The sequence below is a fragment of the Protomyctophum parallelum genome (genome assembly GCF_964188405.1).
Source record: "Protomyctophum parallelum genome assembly, chromosome: 19".
Taxonomy (NCBI): domain Eukaryota; kingdom Metazoa; phylum Chordata; class Actinopteri; order Myctophiformes; family Myctophidae; genus Protomyctophum; species Protomyctophum parallelum.
Genome location: NC_139717.1, coordinates 36,510,378 through 36,530,962, shown reverse-complemented (window position 1 = coordinate 36,530,962; position 20,585 = coordinate 36,510,378). Strand labels below are relative to the sequence as shown.

At 42.0% G+C, this 20,585-nt stretch overlaps 3 protein-coding genes across 3 annotated transcripts in view; 1 reads left to right on the top strand and 2 right to left on the bottom strand.

The window, feature by feature from the left end:
- sesn1 (sestrin 1) overlaps positions 1-6,646 on the bottom strand; it is a 71,918-nt gene extending 65,272 nt beyond the window's left edge. The window contains exons 1-2 of the mRNA XM_083790973.1: positions 6,589-6,646; positions 3,021-3,450 (exon numbers count right to left, since the gene is read on the bottom strand). Of these exons, the coding sequence (XP_083647099.1) occupies positions 3,021-3,410 (390 nt within the window). The 5' untranslated portion in view covers positions 3,411-3,450; positions 6,589-6,646. The remainder of the gene's footprint in view (positions 1-3,020; positions 3,451-6,588) is intronic.
- Positions 6,647-7,371: 725 nt separating this feature from the next.
- On the top strand, positions 7,372-13,208 carry cep57l1 (centrosomal protein 57, like 1). The gene is made up of 11 exons (XM_083790977.1): positions 7,372-7,555; positions 8,161-8,335; positions 9,041-9,223; positions 9,368-9,489; positions 9,841-9,957; positions 10,051-10,128; positions 10,328-10,408; positions 10,505-10,588; positions 10,956-11,212; positions 11,430-11,574; positions 12,016-13,208. Exons 1-11 carry the CDS (start codon positions 7,535-7,537, stop codon positions 12,205-12,207), a joined length of 1,455 nt encoding a protein of 484 aa, XP_083647103.1. The 5' UTR covers positions 7,372-7,534; the 3' UTR covers positions 12,208-13,208.
- A 363-nt stretch (positions 13,209-13,571) lies between these two features.
- LOC310877204 (general transcription factor IIF subunit 2-like) lies at positions 13,572-14,290 on the bottom strand (the record flags this gene model as incomplete). The annotated part of the gene is made up of 1 exon (XM_083790980.1): positions 13,572-14,290. Exon 1 carries the CDS (start codon positions 14,271-14,273, stop codon positions 13,572-13,574), a length of 702 nt encoding a protein of 233 aa, XP_083647106.1. The 5' UTR covers positions 14,274-14,290.
- Between the last annotated feature and the right edge of the window lie 6,295 nt (positions 14,291-20,585).

The following is a 20,585-nucleotide window of genomic DNA, read 5'->3' as shown; positions in this document are numbered from 1 at the left end:
AGAACCCTATTTCAGGCTGTGCCCCCGTAACCCTTAACCTCTAGCACTCACCAAAACTGGGGGAACACAACACCGCAAAAACACGAGCCCAGAGACCCATCCCTGCGACTGTCATCACAGCTTGTTCTGCATATTCACAGGGTGCCTTGAAAAACAAACAACGAAAGCAGGCTGCTCAGGTTGCACAAAATGTCTATAGCGAGGAAACGGCAAGGACAAAGCCGTAAGCCCGATTCGTACTAGATGTTATTTTTTTGGGGAGGCGGGCGGGGGGCCATTCAAGTGTGAAAAAGTTCAAAATCAAATGTTAAAAGATATATATTTTTTACATTTCTGCTTTATTATGATAATGAAAGGCGGGCAGAGAGCAGGGGAATGACACGCAGTAAAGAGCCTGGCCAGCCAGGGGTTGAACCGGGGATATGCCGAAGAAGGCATACCGAGGAGGGGGGAGAAAAGAAAGAAAAACATAATACATAATTACAAACATTACAGTTTCTGAAAATGACCATGCCAAAACGAAGGATGTCAGGGTGAAAGTGGTTAAGCAAGATAGGAAAAATAAATAAATAAATGAACAGTTATAAAATGAATGGAAACCCAGAAAGGCCAGCTAGGTGTAAAACTGTCGCTATTATTGTAGAACCAATTTCACAGCTGTGATCTGCAGAGACATTACATTACCACAAACAGGAAGTATTCCTCCAGCAGAAGAGGAGGGGGGGGGGGGGTGGGGGCATTACCATTAGGCAGGACTGTCTGTGGTATCGAAGATTTCTCCTTTAATCAGCGGATCTGTTGGAATTAGTGGTCTGTCTGAACCAGAGCCCCCCTCCATCCCTGACAACAGAGGGTGGTTTGTTTGTGTATGTGTGTTTAAGTGTTGGTGGGCTTTAACCATGTGATGTGACCAGAGTGAAATGAGCTTGCCTCATAAACACAACCTTTGGCAAGCCTTGGGCACATGCAGCTTAGCATAATTCTAGAAATACCAGACGCTCTGTGTGTGCGCAGGGTGCGTGCGTGCATTGCGGTGCATTGGCAGTATTCTCCCGTTGCCCACTCCTTCATATAGCAAATAACAGCTCCACCAAATGTGAAATTTCCAAAGCAACATTTTTTTAAATAACGTCCCCTTAAAATACGAGTTCGTCCAAATTTGTGTGGATTATTTGTTTGTTTACTGATTATTTACTTTGACTTGATTTAGACTTACCCTTCTAAGCCTGAATAAACACAATAAATGCAATGCATGGACATAATCTCAAGCTTAGCCAAGCATAACTCCAAATATAAAGTAAAAGCCATATATATACATCCATTTATAATTCATAAAGGTTTTGACATTTTATACCAGATTTAAAGCCATATACTTACTACTTAGCAACTGTTGGTGTGTACATTAAGTACACATCAACATTTAGCCTTAAATAATAATCAACATTTATTAATACTCATATTGACTAACATATTGTATTTGTTTATTTTATTATATTCAGCAATTTAGCTACACATAATCAATAGCATACATGTGATGGTGAATCAGTGGTGATGACTTTAGTAGCAACACGTTTTGTTGAAATGACAAAAACAGCATGTTCCTCAATCCAAGTAAGAGGAGGGCAAACAGACAGACATGCAATTCAAAACATTTCAAATCTACAGTATATATTTTCTAAGTCTAAACTTGGTCCCCACCTTTTTTCTCTATACACTAAATCTGTTTGCTGTAATTATAGGTGATCTACAAGCTTGTATAGATCTTATATTTTGCCTAATGTTCACCTACATGCTCAGAGTATGGATATTAGGGTTCATTTGGTTAAGTAAAGAAGTGTTGTTGTTTTTTGCGTCGCTTCCATTTCTTTTAATTCAGACTTGAGCATCAAATTGAATGCAAAACATAATTTCTTACTTTTATGTTTGCATTTTATGTTTCACTGCTTAAAGAGAATGTCTATATTTAATTATAATTTGCTTACTTGGGCAACTGCAATCAGCTATGTGTATGGATGTGGTTTATGTAAGATATATGTGATCTTGACAAGCCCAGGGAGATGGCGGGGGGCTGTTAAATGGTGTCTCATCATCAAACTGCTCATATGTTTGGCTCAGGGAAGGATACAGCTTCACTGGCAGTGTTTGCAAACCTTATGAAAAGGTGCAGAGAGGAGCAGATGGCAGTGGAACAATAGCATAAGCTCTAGAGAAGCTCTAGAGAAGCTATATTAATATGAGGTATATTTCCTATACAACTCTATTTTACATGCGAAATGCTTATGGGAGTTTATTACATAAGTTGTCTCATTGTGAATTCAAGAGCAGTGGTTTTGTGGGGGCTGAGGTGGGGGCCAATTGGAATTTAATAAATAAATAAATGAATAAATAAATAATTAGTAGGCTATATAAAAATCACAAGTGAGGGGCGCTCTTATCATCGTACATCATCATGACGTCAAATAGACACAATTTGCTCAGACACTGACTGACTGTCCATTCATTGTTAATGGGAATTTAATGTTTGTGTAGGACCAAGTTTGTGCACACACACCAAAAGCTGGATATAGGAGGGGCTAGTGTCCCTCAAAATTTTAATTTCAATTCAAACAATTCAAAGCATAGCTGTGCTCCAACATATTGTGAGCTTGTAGATTGGCTATTTATTTATTTGGGTTAAATAAAAATGTCAATGAAGGCCACAGTCAGAAGCTATATGGTTGTTTGGGGTACCTTGGCACAGAAATACCCTGTTCTAACCCATTCTGAACGGGCACCCATTTTGGTGTCGGCATCATGTTATGCTTTAGCTATTGAAAAATAGCAGATCTACAAGCTCATATCGCGCCACCGAGTGGCGCGATACGAGCTTGTAGGTCTGCTATTTTTTGAAAAATCGAAGAGCGACTGACATTTTTAGAATCTGATCTCAGGTCAGAATGGGTTCGTCAGACCAGTGTGTGTCCGGCGGAAACCTCGTATGAATCTGATCTCAGGTCAGAATGGGCTAAAGGACGGCCTACCTGGACAGCTTGCAGAAGCCACACGAAACGCTCCCTGACGTCTTCAAAGGGACACCGTTTGGAGAGCATGAGGAGACGAGCCAGGATGTCATTCAGATCGCTGTTGGGGGAGCTGGGCGTTGCAGGGGACGAGGGGGAGCTGGGCGTTGCAGGGGACGAGGGGGCCGAGGCTGGTATGGGACGGATGTCCTCCACTCTCCTGTTGGGGGAGCTCGGCGTTGCAGGGGACGACGAGGGGGCCGAGGCTGGTATGGGACGGATGTCCTCCACTCTCCTCATCACTTCCTGCCGGATGTGCTCCATGGCTGCTTCTCTGGAGCTTGCATCCCGGCTACCCAGCCCGTCCCACCTCCCCAAGGGCTCCTGCAGGTCCTGAGGCTGTGCATCCATCTCTGCTGTGGGCCTAATTTTTGTGATTTCTTGTGGTGGGCTAAACAAACAAACAAACACACAATAAATAGCTTGCACTGTGCCATTATCCCAAACAATTACATTCTACTCAAACATGTCTCTAATTATTGGGGCATCTTATGTTGAATAATAGACTCCCATCCCAAGGCATTGAAGGCAACGTGATATTGAGTGCGTGCGTGCGCGTGCGTGTCTGCATTTCGGCGTGTCCCAACATGATGACGACAGAGAGACACTGCAAGAATTTGCGGGATATTGGGATCTGATTTGGATCGTGGCGAAAAATGATTGATTCTCAAAAGTTCCAGTATGATTTAAGTTAAAAATTTTGGTGTGTAATAAACAACTTCAAGAAGGGGGGAAAGGTCTGGCGTTAACACAATTTACCAGTTTGACAAGGTGCATAAATTCATTAAATTGTAGCTATAATTATTATTCCCTTTCAGCATGTAAAATGCATCAAAGAGCAGATAACGGACTGCATGGTGTTCATTCCTTCAATAATCACACGGGTCAAAACCCGCTCGGAGCCATGGATGAATTCGGACATACTGACTGCAATGAAAGCCAGAGACAACAAATGCTCTGAACTTCTTAAATGCAAGTCCAAACTAGCCAAGTGCAAGCGCTTCGACAGTGATCTCCAAACCAAACTGTGCAACCTAAAAGCCCAGTGTAACAAGCTAAGAAACAATGTAATTGCCATGACCAAATCAGCCAAATGTAACTTTATCAATGATAAAGCCGAGGAAATCAAAAACAATCCTCGGGAGCTATGGAAGTTACTAAACAATCAACTAGGCTGTGGTCGGAAACTAAAAACCAGGTTTACTAACATAAACATCAAATCGAATAACACCCTCATCACTGACAAACTCGATGTAGCCAACCACTTGAACATCTTCTTTACAAACATTGCAACAAAGCTGGTTAGCAAACTGCCCTCCCACTCTGGGCGTTTTGGTGTAGAGCACATCAAAGCCTTCTACAAAAACCTTGGTGTTTGTAAAGATGATTTTAAAATGACAATGGTAACAACCGAGGAGGTACTTAAAAAACTGAGTGCCCTCCAACCCCACAAGGCCACTGGCCATGACAATATTCCCTCCAAATTTCTCAGAGACTCAGCCTTTTCCATAGCTCCAGTCATCACCCACATAGTTAACCTCTCCATCAAACAGGGACAGGTCCCCCAAGATTTTAAACTGGCCAAAGTAACCCCCTTGTACAAAAAAGGGAGTAAATTAGAACCCGGCAACTACCGCCCTATTTCTATTCTAAGCTCCATCTCGAAAGTGATGGAAAAAATAGTCTATGAACAGGTTGAAAAGTATCTTGCCTCTAATAAATTGCTGTACGAGTTCCAATCTGGTTTCAGAACATCCCACTCCACTGACACATGCCTCCTCTATTTGAGCGATCACATCAAACACGAGGTGGATGCTGGAAAATACTGCGGCATGGTCATGCTGGACCTCCAAAAGGCTTTTGACACCGTGAACCACTCCATACTGGTTAACAAGCTTAAAGCTATTGGTTTTGATAGCACATCAGTGAGCTGGATGCAATCCTACCTGGAGGGGAGAGAACAGATGGTGGAGGTGAACGGAACACTGTCCCCTCCCCTCCCAGTGAGCTGTGGCGTCCCACAAGGAAGCATACTAGGGCCTTTACTGTTCCTAATTTATGTTAACGACATGACTTCAGCTTGTGACTGCAACTTGTTCCTGTTCGCAGATGACTCAGCACTGCTGGTCTCGGACAGGAACAAACTGCAGGTTGAAAAGACCCTCAGCTCTGAACTCGGTAGAATCTGCACCTGGCTCGCTGATAACAAACTATCCTTACACCTGGGAAAAACTGAATCCATCCTCTTCGGATCAAATAGTAAACTCAGCAAGGCAGATGGCTTCTTGGTTAGAGTGGGTGACAATATTATCACACGAAAAGATGAAATTACCTACCTAGGTTCCATCCTGGAGGCCAATCTTTCCGGTGATAAAATGGCCACCAACGTAATCAAAAAAGTCAATCAAAGAACAAGATTCCTTTACAGGATCTCCTCACTGGTCAGCAAAAACACCTTGAAGACCTTAACAGGAGCCCTCGTACAAGGTTTCTTTGACTATGCATCCACCTCTTGGTACCACAGCACCTCAAAGGCCCTTAAAACAAGGCTCCAGACCTCCCAAAACAAACTGGTCAGGCTCCTACTTGGCCTCACCCCCCGAACCCACCTCACCCCTGCCCACTTTGACAGGCTGGGATGGCTTAGGGTCGACGACAGAGTACAGCATCTTGCAATGGGTCTGGTCCACAAGATTCGATACACCACCAAGATACCCATGTACCTGTCTAAATACTTCCTTAATGTAAACGAAGTCCACACCCACAACACCAGAGGGAGTGCAACAAACCATGTACAACCCAGATTCGGCACAAACAAGGGACTAAATTCTTTTCGCTCCTATGCCACCAAAATGTGGAACGCCCTACCAACAGTCATTAAGACATGTGAATCCCTTGACTCCTTCAAAACCGCTCTCAAAGGGCACCTACGGATGGCTGCAATTCGAAACTGGCCTCTGTAAAATCTGAATCCCCCCCCACCCCCCCCCCCCCCCCATTTTCCCTCACTGTATATTGTATCTTTTCCCTTTTTTGCTTCCCATATGATGAATTCCTGTTCTGTACTTTAGCTACATAGAAATGTCTATTTGTATGTCTCTAAATGTCTGTATGTCTTTAAATGTTTTGATGAATTGAACAATGTGGACCCTGTTGTAAACAAGTGTAATGCTTAATTGGGTCGTCCACTCACAGTTGACAGTCTTTGTATTGAGTTTGTGCTTAAAATGTACTGTAAATTCTACAAACTGTTAATAAATATTTCAATCAATCAAAAAAACACTCACCCAATGTGATTAAATAATAATAATGTGTTAAGCCTGCACAGTGCACACTTAAACCGAATGGTCCAATGATCCATTCAATCTCTCCTTGATTCTCTCTCAGTCTCGTCTACGGTCAATTGTCTTAAGGCTTTCAAGCTGCTTATGAAAAAGACACCGTAAAGATAAAATAAAATACGTAAATGAATAAATAAAAACCTTTCACAACAAGTAAAAATCAAAGAGTGACATAATGAAATACTCACTTTAAACCACATTCTTTGATGCAGGTCTTCGGAAATAGGACGTCTTGCCTCGGAACTCGTCCCTGGGCAGTAGCGATAGGAGTCAACAACTTGTGGTGATAAACATTTGATTGGCAGGACAAATACCCAATGACAACGTTTCTGAGACATGGAGGGCGGTTCTATGCCAACATGGACGAATGGATCTGCTTCGGGGCGTGGCAACGAGCCCAGTTGAAGGATTTATGGGATTTTGATTCTTCCAAAAATCCCTACACTCAATAAGTGGACTTCATATCGAGCTCTTCAAAACTACACCTCCCGTCACGCATTTCGATGTTTGTCTGAAATCAAGAGAGATGCTGCGCATGTAGGATATTATAATATTTATATAATTTATAATAATAATTTGTTTTGCAGCACCAGCAATCGGTGTATGTTAGCTACCTGTAGATTCCACTGACTGACGAGTTGGTTGTGTGATGTACGGTAATATCCTAGTAATATCTAGGCAGAGAGACCCAGTCCCCAGTATTTAATTGAATTTGAGTCAAATACCCCTGGTCAATATTTGCGTTACATACTAGCTTAAAAAAATATTCAGGTCCAAATTATGTGTTTTATAATACCAATAGATTGCTAAGATTGCTTTATTGAAATGTATTTATACATTTTCAAATTAAATTATAGTGAAAATAGATGGCTCTGCTCCTCACGCCCCCTGTGAGGAGGAGACAGGCGGAACCAGGAACCAGTGAGCGGTAAAGAACAAGAGGAAGAGGGAAATTCAAAAGGTGAGGACAAGGCACTAAGCCATAAAGCCAAAGAGGAACCACAACTGAAAAATAAACAGTAGTACGCTTACGAGTGAAAATAACATCGTCGATCTTATCATCTTACTAAACTCGGAGTCAGAGAATTGAAATAGGTTCGATCGTGTTGTTAAGTGTACCGTCTACCGTACACTATGGAGACCAAACAAGACAAGGTAAGCTAAGCACTATTAAATACAATATTACTAACGCCTACTAACGTCTGCTGCTAACAGATCGCAAGAGCTATTTCTGCTAAATGTAAAAAAAAAAATCGTATTAAACTGTATGTGTTGCAAATTCATCAGTATTAAGACGAGAAGCAAATGTTAGTTGGGCTTGTATGCAGCTGGTAAGTAACCCTAACCAGGACCTGTTTTGTTGCACAAAGCAGTAATAACGTTAGCTCTGTCTAGCTCATACTCATTATGGGTATGAGCAGGATAAACAAGTGAAATTGGAAGTGACGAAATAAATAATTAATCTTATCATTCAAAATAGATTAAATAGGTGTCCCATCTGAAAATGTATTTTCTGTTGGAGAGAGGGGGCGATCCCAGTTAGTTACTGAACAAACATAGCCCCTTTCGGGACCCTACGTAAAACTTTTTTGATACTTCAGTAGCATTTGGGTTCTGCTTGGAGGGCTAGAACAAACACTGACTGTAGCAATGATTAATTACTACCACATAGAGCTTTAACCTTTTTTAACAAAATACTTTTGTTTAACATAAAAATCTCACTAACTTTTAAGTTCTTGTCTTCTCCTCCTACTTAAAAGATTTTAGACTCACCCTCTAAGGACAGTTACATTGGGAGTTACTACGATCCGCCAGACAGTATTACTGTATTAACATCAAATGAGAGGGAAGCCCCTGTGTCCCCTTCCTTCATCATCGGAAAACAGCGGCCCAGTCCGAGGGTCTCGCTAACTTCAGCTGATCTTGACAGCAAAGGTATGGTTGCCTAGAATGGCTGATGTTCTAAGTTGATGCAGTGTGACCCACCCACAGAGATGAGTTCCTCCATGAAATTGTATTGATTGATGTATACGGAAATTAGTACATGCAGTCTGTAGAATACCAAAAACTATAGCTGACAAACTATATGGTATATTTTACAAAATAATGTCTAGTAGTGCTGTGTTGTGTGGATATTTATTTTTCACACAATGGTTTTCTCCACTGCAACTGCCAAAAGACTAAACATTGGTGCAGGTTTAATTGATTGATTGAATACAGTAATAACAGTTTGTAAAAAAAGTACAGAGGTACAGTTATATAATAACAATGCACAAAATTACAAAAAAAACACATTGTTTCCAATGTGGTCCTGTAATTCTTAATTCTCTCATACTACTAAATAAAAATCACATCCAGTGTGAAGTGAGGGGCGCTCTTATCATCATATATCATCATCCCCGACTTCTTACTGACCACCCGCTTCGGATGCCCTGACAGTTGAGAGTTGAAAGCCTCCTATATATACACTTTGATCTAATATTGTCTATTCATTGTCAATGGGAATTTAAATGTTTTAAATGTAATGATAGAGTTTGTGCACACAGACTAAAAGCTGGACATAGGAGGGGCTAGCGCCCCATAATAACTACAATAATGAGCAGGGTTGTCTTATCCTGCATTGCTTTTACTTATCTTCAGCCATCATTGGGGCACTGAAGACACTTCAAGAGAAGATTCGGCGGTTGGAGCTGGAAAGGAAACAAGCAGAAATTAATGTTGATAGGTTCTCCCTGGCTGCTCATAATTATGAGCACGCCGCTGCCTCTCCCGCTACACTGAACGAAGCTCCCTTGTCTGAGACGGACAACTCCAACCAGAAAGGTAACGGATCCAGGATTTGACAGAATGTGGGTCATTTGAGAGATTTACTTATTTTTGTATAGATCTTTGTCTGGATGAACGTGTAACAATGTACAGTATGTTTGGAAATATTTTTATCTATATACTCTTTATGGGTGTGTTCAGAGCTAGACTCTCAGCTGCAGTCTGCTGAGGCTCGCTGCCAGGTCCTTGAGAAGCAGTTGGACTACATGAAGAAGATGGTGGAGAAGGCTGAAAAAGACAAGAATGCCCTAGCAGAGAAACAGGTGAATCATTACACTGTAAAGCTAGAATTCACCACAAAATAATTCTTACTATAATATTGGATATCATATAAATGTCTCTCCCCTTTTTTGTTTCTTTTTATCAAAGATTAAGCAATTTCTTGTGTTTTATTAATCAATGAAAGATTACCTGCACACTGCCACTTGCACAGTACAGAAAGAATATTCATTAAGCAACGGTCACACACAACATTCCTCAGATACAGGAAAAACTGCAATGTTATCATAAAATGCTGTGCTGAGCGTCGGTGAGCAACCGCCAACCAACCTTGTTAATAAGCACTCTGTCTGTATATCTCTTCTTTTTACGACCAAATCCATCCCCAATTCAAGGCATCACTTCAGAGACAGCGACTGCTAACCAGCTCCGATATTCAAACCCAATGTGAGAAGCTGGAGAACCTTGAAAAGCAATGCCTGAAACTTAACGAAACTCAGGCTTTGGCAGAGGTAACTTGAGAGTGCAGGTGAAAATATTAAATAACCCATACATGTGATATATTTGGAGACATTGAAATGAAAAGTGAATTGTGTTCTTTTTAGAGGAAGATTGCTGTTCTGGAGGAGAGACTTCTGAAGGAAGAACATGAGCGTAAGCTCCTGCATGGGAAAGCAGATGAGGTTAGCTACACATATGAACACTCAGATCCGCACAAACTTTTTTTTAGGACTCAATGTTTATTTATGAATCAATGTAAAATTTTACACAGAAAAATAGAAGATGAGCAAAATAAATACAAGAATCAGACATAAAAAATAAACAACAAATGAAACAAAAAGACAATCTGAGGCTCTACTTTACAGTATTGTGTGTTCTCAGCTGCAGAAGGAGTTCAACGCCAACCTTAACCTGCAACTGTGTCCAGATGGTGCTGAGATCACACCCAAGAAGAAGAAGAGGGTATTTTAGTCACTTCGTTAATAACAAGGAAGATTATTGTTTGGGTGTAGCAGTGAAAATAACGTCTAAAACGTCTCAAATAATCTCCTACCCCAGACTCCCAGTTCCGCTAGAAGGCAAAGACCACCATCATCACCGAGTTACACCAAAGGGAACCGAATGCCCTTTGTCGCTGGAACGGTGAGTCAATACTTCTTCTATTTGCAATACTATACTATAATACTTGCAATCTCATCTCTTAAAAACCTACATGTTGCGCTCGGGTGGCACAGTGGAAAAGTGCCTGCCCTGTCTGGGGATTTGAATCCACTGCCCCGAACACAATTGGCCTGTGTTCGGGGGAGAGAAGCCAGGCAGGTAGAGTGTCTACGTACTCCTACGGACTGGGGTGGCATACCACAGCGGTGACAAAGTTGACAACACACAGTAATGTGTGTAGGGAGGAATTAATTGGCATAATAATTAAATTTGGGGTAAACGGCAACAAGGATCAGTAGACCCATCCTCTGAGGCTAAGCTTTCTCTCCTATTCCCACCGTTCTTGTAGTCAACGAGTCCGAGCCATTCGGTCCACGCCAACCTGCAGAGCATCCTCCACATGATGAAGCACCACCAGCCCCAATTGTGTGAGCAAGTGCAGTCCATGCGCAGGTCTGGCTCCGGGGCCAAGAAAAGCCTCCGCAGGGCCCTGTCTGCCTCCACCGCCGCCTCTCACGAACACTCACCTGAACAAGCAGCTCAGTCCCTGAGCTGTCTGTCCGACCTGCTCTTGGCCCTGCAAGACGAGCTAGGACAGATGAGCTTGTGAGTATTTATTTCTTATAGAAATAATTCATTTCTATGATGAGGTTATTGTTTTCCTGCTGGTCATATCCCTGTACAGACTTGTGTGTGTGTGTGTGTGTGTGTGTGTGTGTGTGTGTGTGTGTGTGTGTGTGTGTGTGTGTGTGTGTGTGTGTGTGTGTGTGTGTATATATATATATATATATATATATATATATATATATATATATATATATAGTGAGCACCAGGAATTGGTGAGTCAGATAGATGTGACGGATCAACGTGTGCACAGAGACGACCTGGAGAGAGAGCTGGAGGCTTTGGTAAAGAAGATGGAGGAGAAGTCGGCTCAGATCACAAAGCTCCGCAAACACCAGCAGACAGTACGCATATTTCTATTCAGTATAGCTCAGAAGCATTCCCAAAGATAATCTGTGAAAAACTGACAACAAAACAAGGCACATAAAATGTTCCTGCGATAAGTATTAGTGTTGTCATAAAAAGTAAGCCTTGCAGAGCCATGAGGCGCATAGGGCAGGAGCCTGTCTCCTGTTTCTGTAGCATGAGGCAGCTTGATGTACAAGTACACATGATGCTAGTATATCGCAGGGACTGAACCCCAATCCAACCCTTGATGCTGAGTGCCAAGCTGAGAGGCATTGGTCCCATAGTCTTTAGACACTCCTGTCTGTGTTGTGATGGCTATTATCAATTCATGGCATGAAGAGAATATACATAATAATCACAGCCAAGACATGTGCCTGAACCTCTAGTCTAGTGTATATATATTTCAATATTTTTACATTTTTCATCTATTGTTGCAGGTCCAAAAACTGACACAGAAAACCCAAGATGGTTCCAAGGCGAGTGACATCAGAGCACCTCTCCTGTCTCCTGTTAGGGCGAAGCGCCAGGGAAAGGGGGGCAGGGCCACACCGGGCAACCTGCAGCTTCTCAGAGAGACTCAGCAGTTCAACAGCAGGCTGAAAGAGTATGACCTTTCCTGGGAGACGTAGGAGCTTTTGAAGGACCCCTCTGTGTGCGCAGGCTTTCATCCCAACACTAGTTGAAACTACAAACGCCTCCCTATGTTCCTCACATCCTGTTTCATCTCTCACTGAACGACAAAGGGTCTCAGCGAACAGGCAATTCCTCTTTTAATCTTTTAAATATGAGGATTCATTCCAACGCCTTAATTGTGTGCCAAGGATGCAATCCGCTGACCAAGAGGATGAGCTATTAATTGAACACCTGCGTGTGCACAAGTACAGTTGTGTTACTGTAGGTATTAACTTTTACCTTGTCTTGGCTGAAAATGAATTTGCTTGCTGTATGGGACTCTTTGTCATCAAGTACATCCCATCTCAAATGAGAATTGCTGTTTGCTTGAATAATGGATTCTATTTTTAATATTTTTGTGAAATATAAATGTTATTTTTTTGCTTGTTTTTGTTTCATTGGCTTTACACAAAATTAAATTTATCACATGGCCCATTTTTACTGCTGCTGAGTGAAATGTAGCCCCCGAGCTTAACCACATGGACCTTGGTGTACCTGTTGAGTTCCAGTTTCATGATTTCCAGTTTTCAATCAATAGGTGGCAATAGTAGAAATATTATTGAAGTGGTGAAGGTGTGGTGTTGGAGTTGGACTAATAACTGGGCTGAGTTCCTACTAGGAATGATGTCTAGGAATGTTCTTGACATCATTTAGCTGAAGTTCCCCCACAGACATTTCTTAAATGATTACGTCAAATCTCAATACCACATCACAGTCAATCATTTTATCAATTAGTTCATATCACTTACGGTGTGTGAGACCACACGATATAAAGGGTTCTGGGCAATGACCAATTTGAATACACTTCCCACACAGCGGTAACTTAAACCAAGTACATGAAATAAACCATAAACAAGAAAATAAACATTTACAAATGTTTATGGCAGCCAAAGCATTTATATGACAGGATAGGCTACAGTGCAACCAGCCGACACATTTGTCGGCTGGGCTATGGGCAGTTGATACTGAGGGCGCACTCTAACCTTGCGTCACCAGACATTCCACTTTGGAGGAAAGCCTTGTCCGTGTTACTAAATTGCTGTTTGATCCAGTCGGGAGCGGATGATATCTTATGTCATGTTGTAGTCATTGTTTTATAGTCATCAGGCCGGAACCCTCAAACCAGAACTTCCTTTACCTCAAACCGGAAGAATAATACCTTCCCAATAAAAGTGTAGTTTCGCTGTTTTCTAAAATACAAAATAAATATAATTGTGAGTGTGCTTTCCAGAGACTATTTTGCATCTGTATACCTTTGTTATCCCACAGGGACATTCTATTCTCATCGCAGGCTATGAGATTTGCAAGTCACGCTTTTATTTTAGTGTCTGTACTCCGGCCTGAGCTCCCATGTGTTTTTGTATGTTCCCTTCATATTGTAGATACATATTTCATGGAGGATTTCCTTCAAGTAATTCACGGGCTGCTTGGTGATGTCCACCAGGTCTTTGATGTTGTAGTATTGGTGCTTCTCAAAAGCAGAGAACAGCATGTCCAACACTTGCTGCTTGTCAGCCCTGGCTCGTTTACCCTCTTCCTTCTTCTTCCTGTCATATTCACGATTGTAGGCGTGGTTGGCTACAGGTTTGTAGTTGTTGGTGACAGCTTTGTCCAATTGTCGAGATAGCCTCACAGGCTTAGCGGCCTCTTCTCTTTGTATCCTCATACAGTCTACTGGTCTGCATTCTGCTTTCTGCACCACCACTCCCTCCAAAGCTATTTTATCGGATGCAGACTCAGTGAAGACAGCCAATGTCTGACCTCCCACTGACTGCATGTTGAATTGATGCTCACGAGGTGCAGACACTGAGGTGCTTCCTATGCCATCACCTATGGTTAGTCCCTCATTCATAGTGAAAGTTGCATCTGCTTTTCCTTGGTTCTTGACTATTCTGATTTTCCCCACTTCACCTCTCCCAGGAGCCTTTGCCCATTGTTGAGCCACATATTTCGGCACCTTTACGAGCCATACAAGAGGGTTCCTTTTTGCAGCAGTTAAATCAACATCTACTTTCTCTGACATTTCTAAATGTTCATCTGAGGCTAGATCTTATTCTACAGAAGTGTAATGCTACACACACTTTTATAAGAACAGCAATGTATCTATGATGTCAGTATGGGTGATCAATGAAACCCATGTTTGGAGTTTCATATATGGTGTGTTTAGAACAATTTGAAGCCGACAGAGTAGATAGAGGACAGACAGAGGGACAATATTTCTGGATTGGTTGTTGTATGACTCCAGTGGCTCAGGGATTAACAGCGGCGGCCACAGGCAGTTCCAGGTGGCATCTCAGCCTCAGGGAGTACCAGCAGCGGTGGCAGCTCAGCTCAAGGGGTCACACAGAGTACGGACGAGTAGGCAGAACTTAGAGAGAGTGGTGGCAAGAATGGATGCCCAATGAGTCAAGCAGAACTTAAAGGACCACTTTTCAACCTATCTTCATATAATAGGTCCGCAATAATAATCATGAAAAAATGGCAATTTCTACTCGGTCTGTGTCTCATAGGGGGCTGTGGGCAGTTCAGAAACCGTCTTCCAGTGACGACATCGATGGAGAATACAAGCTAATAAAAAACTGCAGGCTTTCTAGTCCTGAGAAGATGGAAGCCATCGTTCTCATGATAATGAAAATCTAATCATTTTTGTAAAAAAATCTTGTTAAATAAAAAAAATCTGCTTAATGATGATGTCACTGGAAGACTGTTTCTAAACTGCCCACAGCCCTCCTATGAGACAGACTGAGTAGAAAAAGATCGTGCCATTTTAACATGATTATTAGTGAGGACCTATTATATGAAGATAGGGTGAAAAGTTGTGAAGTGGTCCTTTAACTGTAGGCTACTGTATGTCCTCAGATGAACCATTGGTTGTGCAGCAATGAGAAATATATAGTGGAAGGTCTAACTAAAGCTCATTACCCTGCATTTTGAAGGTATGTAGGGTTTAAGTAGCAAGCAGGCAAGCACGAGCAGTTATACTTATACTTGCTTTATCAGCACAAGCTGACTACCCAGCTCGAGGCTCAGCTGAAAGTGCTAAAAGACGCGATATCGCATTTTTCTCTGAAACTAGGGCGGTAATTAAGGGTGCTATACATGAACAGATCCACAAGGTTCAGGGCTCATTTCTGCAAATACAATATTAACGTTGTCAGCTATCCAACGAAGTCCACACCCACAACACCAGAGGGAGTGCAACAAACCATGTACAACCCAGATTCGGCACAAACAATTAAGGGACTTAATTATTTTCGCTCCTATGCCACCAAAATGTGGAACGCCCTACCAACAGTCATTAAGACATGTGAATCCCTTGACTCCTTCAAATCCGCTCTCAAAGGGCACCTACAGATGGCTGCAATTCGACAGTCTTTGTATTGAGTTTGTGCTTGAAATGTACTGTAATTCTGCAAACTGTTAATAAATATTTCAATCAATCAATCAATCAATCCACACTTTAGTTTAGCCAAACTCGTCCAGCAGGAGGCAGCAGCAGGCTTTACTTGTAGCTGTTCCTCCACTGGGCAGAGCTGCTCCAAAACACCCTTGTAGACTGTCGAATACTTTATATAGTAGTATAACCATTGCCAACGGCCTCTGCGCAATGTTAATCTACTTTCTACGGAATTGGTTGACAGCAAAGGTAGAAAGAAATGCATAACGAATTGACTTGCTAAAATGAGCTCAAAACAACATGAGACGTCATCTGGGTGCGCTCAGCTGTTGCTATGGATACGGGATGCTTGCTTACAGTCCGTGGAACCGGGCTCCGTCTTTTGAGCTAATTTAGAACTTCCTGTCTGAGAGCTAGCTAATTTAAGACATCCGGTTGCCTTCAGAATAAAATAAGGTTATTTAATTAATAATTATTACATTACATTATTAGTATTATTATTACATTACAGTTATTGTAAAGACACACATTATGTTTCTGTGTAAAAATAAGTAATTAAATAACATCAAAAAGTTATCTAAATGGATAAATGCTATTCACTGGAGTGAATATTCTATTATATTCTAAAAACGACTTATAAATCCTAAAGCCTTGTTTATACTTCACTGTGCAACGGTCCTATGCTGGACAATAGCAGATATGCAAACTCACAGCACATCTCATTCAAGACACTGAACTTGCAGATCTGCCATTTTTGAACACACTATAAAGTTAACCATTTATCATGCTGCTCTACGTGGCACTGCATTCTGTGACATTAAACCAAATGGCATTTTCCACTCTATGACACTACTGTTCTACATTTTTGTCTAATAAAATAGGCTATTAATTTAATCAATCAAACTGCATTAACTAACAGAGATACTACTAACCAAGCTATCCATGTCAACATGCTCTATAGGAGTCTCAATAACAGGTATAAGTAACGTTTAATGTTTAGTAATGTTTAATGTAGCAGAAGAGGCCATTCATTGAACAGAGTTTTGCACAATTTTAACATCCCAGATCGATTGAAATATGAATCTACTGTGCTGTGCTACACCATGATATATTAAGAGTACAATAACATTCCATTGTGAATAAAAACCTATTAACCACAGTGTAATGCTAAAGGTTTCATCACAGGGCTGTCTGCTTCATGTAATATCATTAAAAGTGTTGTTGGTGACAGTTATATGAGTTGGAAGCATTAAGACCCATTTTAACCCTCAATGGCTTCCTTTCTGACAAATAACGTTATTGTAAAAAAAAAAAAAAGATTCACGCGTTCATATGTAGCTATTTTGCATTAGAAGCGGATGGGACCAAGGGACCCGGATGTAACGTAAGAGGACTACAATAGATTCGCGGTTAAATCTCGCGGGCGTGGCCTCACACCGGAAGGAAGTGCCGCCGCCCTCAAATACGGAAGAGACGCGTGGAGGTAGGTTTGGTCAGTGTTTGTTTGGAACGTGCCACGTCACCATCGCGGGTCCGTCTTCGGAGCAAGTAAGTGATTAAATGTTATTTAATACTTAACGCTGTTGTTGTTTGTGTGTTCAAACGTCTATCACTTGAAGTTACTTGTTATGATGTTTATATATGATGTTTGTACGAAACTGTAAAACAGTGTTTCAGTAGCCGAATGGTTAGTGTCGAAGGTTTATAAACAACTATGCCCGGCCTCAATGTTTACTAACCGTCGACAGTACCCACTCGACTACCGAAACACGGCTTTAAAGAGTAGTATTTACATATCTAAACACAACAAGTAACTTCAAAAGTGATAACATGTTTGAGCCACGGACCACCATTTCACATTAATAGACTCTCACAATGGTGGTCAGTGGATCAAATGGGTCTGAGAGACTAGATGGCCTCAAATGGTGGTCCGTGGCTCAAACGCTGAATAAATAATCGACTAGAGGTGAAAATAGTATTGTTTGGTAGGTAAAAGGACAAACGTTCTGTGAAAATTGGCACGAAGCAACAAACATTCTTTGAAATTGGTGGGAAACGATCCCGGGCACTCATGTTAACAAAGCTCAGTCACTAACCACTATGCTACAATCAGCATTATATAATCAAAGGATCAAAAGTAGCAATCTTCTACATTCTCTAATTGTGTAGTTTTTTTTGGAAATTAAGCAGATGCTTAACAACAATTGAACTATTGAGAGTGTAAAGATCTACTATTGGGGTCAATTTGGTTACCTAAATTAAATTGCTCTGTATTGTGACAGTAATCATTGCTATAGTGTGTGTTCAGTAACAGTGTTAAATAGCTCTATAGTGTGACAGTAATCATTGCTATAGTGTGTGTTCAGTAACAGTGTTAAATAGCTCTATATTGTGACAGTAATCATTGCTATAGTGTGTGTTCAGTAACAGTGTTAAATAGCTCTATAGTGTGACAGTAATCATTGCTATAGTGTGTGTTCAGTAACTTGCAACACAGCAGCCAAGTATATGCAGAACACATATACACGCATTTGACATAACACAAACAACAAGACAATTTACATACATAAAGACATGAAGAAAAGAGCAATATCCACCGCTTAGATTATCCTGTGGCTACTACAACTCCTGATTAAACCCTTTTCTATTTATTAAAGAGCTGGAGAGACAGGAATATTCCTGTTACTGAACACACACTATAGCAATTATTACTGTCACAATAACTTTGTACTTTTGCTACTGATGTTTGTGTGCAACATTTGAGCTGGTGTCAAGTCACCTTAATTCAAGTGATAGATTATATACAGGGGCATGCCATATGGTCTACCTGCACAGCCTTTGTGATTACTGGTAGATCACGATGTACCTTTTGGGCACCCCTGCAATACAGGATTCCTGTCCAGAATTGTTTTTTATTAAATATAGAGGGTTTAAGTGTAGGGTTTGTCATGTTGGTGTTCTCTATAACTTTTCGTCCTGGGCATGACGTTAAACTGTCCAGTGTAACTCCAAGTTACATGGGGTGGGTATGGTTTGAGAGTTTGTGATGCTCAGTTCTTTTTTTGCGTCTCGGTTCCTCAGGTGGAAGCTGCATAGTTGGGTTTTTGATGGGTTGGGTTTCAAGTGGCTGGTCGTTTGTTTAGATATTGAAAAGGAGGGGGGCGAGCGCGCTACCTTGTGGGAGGCCGTTCTTTTCGGCTTTCCATTTACTCCTCTGGTCATTTAACTGAACATAGAAGCGCCTGTTGTTGAGGAGGCTGTTCCTGACCATTGTGCAGTGTTGGACAGTGTCGTAGGCAGCAGAGAGATCTCTGAATGCTGCTCCAGTTATTTGTTTCCCCTCAAACCCATCCTCAATGTGTTGGGTGAGGTTGAGCTCTGTCCAGCACAGGAGCGGCTGGGACGGAAACCAGCTTGGTCTTTAGTCAGCTTGGTATCTATGAGTGGCAACAAGGCGTTGGAGTAGCAGCTTCTCATATAGCCTTGTAGGTGATGCAGAGGGAAATGGGTCGGTAGCTCTTTGTGGATAATGGGTCTATGCCAGGTTTAGGGATTGCAACCACGTTGGCCTTTTCCCAGACAGAAGGGATGGTTTTCTGTGCTATGCATGTGTTCAGCATCCCCACAAGCCAGGTCTTTGCGTTGGGTCCCAGGTGCTGTAACATTTCTGCCAGTAGGTCATCAATCCCTGCTGCTTTTCCGGGTTTCAACTTTCCCATTGCAGTTTCAAGTTCTTCTAGGTCGAAGGGTTTGGTTTGAGGGCTGGCTGATTGTGGTTGGTCTGATACCACTGTGCGATGGTATTCTCCTGTGGGTCAGTGGCGGTCTTGGTCACAACTGGTGGCCAACAGTTGTAACCAACACCGCCACCGACCCACATAGAATACCATCGCACAGTGGTATCAGACCAACCACAATCAGCCAGCCCTCAAACCAAACCCTTCGACTTAGAAGAACGTGAAACTGCAATGGGAAAGTTGAAACCCGGAAAAGCAGCAGGGATTGATGGCATACTGGCAGAAATGATACAGCACCTGGGACCTATCGCAAGGACCTGGCTTGTGGGGATGCTGAACACATGCATAGCACAGAAAACCATCCCTTCTGTTTGGAAAAAGGCTGGAGTAGTTGCAATCCCTAAACCTGGCAGAGACCCATTATCCCCGAAGAGCTACCGACCCATTTCCCTCCTCTGCATCACCTACAAGCTCTATGAGAGGCACTACAATTTCTGAACAGACTATATTTACATCAATATGTCTGGGTCCCCACCTACTCACTCAGGGTTGACGTGTCACACCTGCAGTGATGGGAGGGGCACCAAAATGTGGTATTTTGATTGTTTAATGGGGGCACTCCCTTAGTATAAAAGTGTATGTTTTGTGTACACATGACCTGATGAAGATCAAATGGATCGAAACGCTGTCAGTATTTCAACAAAGAACGTCTTTCTTATACCTGTGGTGTGCGGGCTCCATCCAATACCTACACCAGTTGTGATGCAACAGAGTTTGCTGTGACCGTTGTGAATTATGGGTGGTGTGGTTTTTGCCAAGACGGTGGATTGTGGCCCATGCCTTCCTGCTGTTATTTGACATGTTGGTGTTCTCTATATCTTTTCGTCCTGGGCATGACGTTAAACTGTTCCGTTCGAGAGGACCAGCGACCCTCGAATGTAAACGGCCACGAAAGGAAATTATGTGTGTGTGAGGTGTTCTCTATAGGTTGGGTTTCAGGTGGTTGTATTGTAGTAGCTTGACATTTCTTGGAGGGCACTTTCAAGGACAGACTCAATCTTCTGGAAGTCTGCTTGTTGGGTCGTAATGCAGAGGTTGTCGGCGTAGATGAAACGCTGGCATTAGGCATTGGGTAGTGGCTGGTCGTTTGTGTAGATATTGAAAAGGAGGGGGGCGAGCACGCTACCTTGTTGGAGGCCGT

Excerpts from the sequence above, each read along its gene's own strand:
- cep57l1 (XM_083790977.1), top strand. The coding sequence starts at position 7,535 with ATGGAGACCAAACAAGACAAG. Across the intron at positions 7,556-8,160 it reads TGGAGACCAAACAAGACAAG|ATTTTAGACTCACCCTCTAA; the intron begins GTAAGCTAAGCA and ends CCTACTTAAAAG. Across the intron at positions 9,490-9,840 it reads ATGCCCTAGCAGAGAAACAG|GCATCACTTCAGAGACAGCG; the intron begins GTGAATCATTAC and ends CCCCAATTCAAG.